This window comes from Pinus tabuliformis, chromosome X (assembly GCF_031772625.1).
Source record: "Pinus tabuliformis cultivar Carrire ecotype Pingquan chromosome X, CPIR1, whole genome shotgun sequence".
Classification (NCBI taxonomy): Eukaryota; Viridiplantae; Streptophyta; class Pinopsida; order Pinales; family Pinaceae; genus Pinus; species Pinus tabuliformis.
Genome location: NC_142308.1, coordinates 1,142,478,451 through 1,142,480,483, shown reverse-complemented (window position 1 = coordinate 1,142,480,483; position 2,033 = coordinate 1,142,478,451). Strand labels below are relative to the sequence as shown.

General features: G+C 37.2%; 1 protein-coding gene across 1 annotated transcript; it reads left to right on the top strand.

The window, feature by feature from the left end:
• Positions 1-305: 305 nt before the first annotated feature.
• Positions 306-986, top strand: LOC149143898 (reticulon-like protein B21). The gene is made up of 3 exons (XM_089448768.1): positions 306-403; positions 491-565; positions 858-986. The coding sequence occupies exons 1-3, from the start codon at positions 312-314 to the stop codon at positions 970-972; spliced, it is 282 nt and encodes a 93-aa protein (XP_089304894.1). The 5' UTR covers positions 306-311; the 3' UTR covers positions 973-986.
• Positions 987-2,033: the final 1,047 nt, after the last annotated feature.

Below are 2,033 nucleotides of genomic sequence, written 5' to 3'. Positions count from 1 at the left end.
GCTATGTAATGGTGATAGAGGATAGAGTGGTTAAGGCATGTGGCTCTCATGCGAAGGCCCACATAGTCCACTAACTTTTTTTTTTATTATTTTTATTTTATTCCACGCATTATATTTATTTAATTTATCAGTGTCGATCTACAGACGGAGCGGATTGAAGGAGGCCCAATCTGATCTGACTGAATGGTGAGATACTTTTCTTAAGCTTACTTAGTTAGAGGGCTATTCTAACTAAAAAACTGATTATTGAACTAATCATTATTTCAAATAGCACGGGGTTAAATGCTAGTGGTGTTCCAGCTGATTTGATCATGTGGAAGGATACTCCGAAATCAGCATTAATGTTTGGAATCGGCTCGTTTTGTGTCATATCTTCATCCTTTACCCAGGACTTGCATTTCAGGTCTAGAACTTTTTCTTGATTATTTACTGAAATATGTCACTGATAAAGATGGATAACGCCTGACAATGTTGTGGAATTTTGTTGCAGCTTGGTTACCTTTGTATCATACTTAGCCCTTGTATACCTGGCTGCAGTTTTCTTCTACAAGAACATTTTGCAAAGGTAACAAGCTCTCTCTTTCTCAACATTTTCCAGGCATATGAATACATTCCTGTTTCTTTTATCTCGGTAGCCACATTGAAGGATGTTCTGTAAGGTCATTTCACTCGGTTATTATTTCTACCCTTGCACGAATCGTCAAATATTTTGCTTCGTTTATTTATTTATTTTGATTTTGAGCACCTCCTGGTATTCAACAGGCTGTTTCCAGCAGAATGTGCCTTTCCAAGGTTTTAAAAAATGATCCAAGTGAAAGATTGATAAGTACTGATTTATGATATTTAATGTTGGCCAGGGGACTTGAACAAGACTGCAGCCTTGTAAATTATGAAGCAATTAGTGAGGCCTATGCACTTTCTATCATTAGATTGGTGCTTTCATTTGTCAATGGATTGCTTGCCAAGCTCTGAGAACTCTTTTCAGGTGATCCAGCTACCACTATGAAGGTACATTATTTGATAAACAGATCTCCGATTCTCCAGTTCTTGGGTTTTCTTTTCTGCATCTTAAACCTCAGAAGGAAATTTTTTGGCAGTTGGCATCTATTATTTGGTTGCTTGCACAGTGTGGGCAGAAAATGACCATATGGACTCTAGCAAAGCTTTGTAAGTTCCAAGCTCACCTTCCATTGCATCATTAATTGCATGCTGGATTTTGAAGTTGCTTTTTGAATATGCTCAAATCTCATGTAGTTCTTTCTTTCTTCTCTCGCTTAATTGATTCACAATTTGTTAAGTCTAGTTTCGATGTTCGAACTCTGAACTTGTTGGAAGCTTACAGAGAGACCAAAACTAGATAAGGTGGTGTCTTATACTTACAGTGCTTTGTCTATGTTATAATCATTCAACACATCTAATTATATCAGGGCGATTAGGTCGTAGCAAAATAGAACAGTGACAGGCCTAATTAAGTATTTGAGCAAGTAGCATGTAGCAAAACAGAACAACAAGAAGACATGATGTAAGCTCTGAGATGATTAAATCACCCAACAGAGGGATAAAGGGGCAAACCTCCAGGTGCTTAAAAGATCTGAGCTTAAGATATATCTACGCTAGTTTATTTGAAGCTTCAAGTTGTACAAGTGTCATTATATGATAAATTGACCATGCCTGTACTCCAGATTAGTGTTGCGAGCATCCTGATTTTATCCTGTTTTCATATTATTCATGCAGCATACTTTATTTTGAGTGTGTTCCCATACATTTGTTGAGCCACACCAATAAAGTTTGCTTCTGTTTCTGGACTAATTGACATTCCAGCCATTTCCCCTGAGAAATCAATTATATTATAGTTCTGCTTTATATCATATATTTGGACAAAATCAGCTAGCTCAGCCATGGCCATAAGCTTTCCACATGATGAGAACCTTATAGAACGTATGGCACCTAACTGGCCCTGGAGAACTTCAAAAAGGGTAAAGTGTTTTAGCATATATTTGACCATCGAGATGCCATGAAGAAGCAAATGAGTA

Excerpts from the sequence above, each read along its gene's own strand:
- LOC149143898 (XM_089448768.1), top strand. The coding sequence starts at position 312 with ATGTGGAAGGATACTCCGAAATCAGCATTAATGTTTGGAATCGGCTCG. Across the intron at positions 404-490 it reads ACCCAGGACTTGCATTTCAG|CTTGGTTACCTTTGTATCAT; the intron begins GTCTAGAACTTT and ends ATTTTGTTGCAG. Across the intron at positions 566-857 it reads TACAAGAACATTTTGCAAAG|GGGACTTGAACAAGACTGCA; the intron begins GTAACAAGCTCT and ends AATGTTGGCCAG.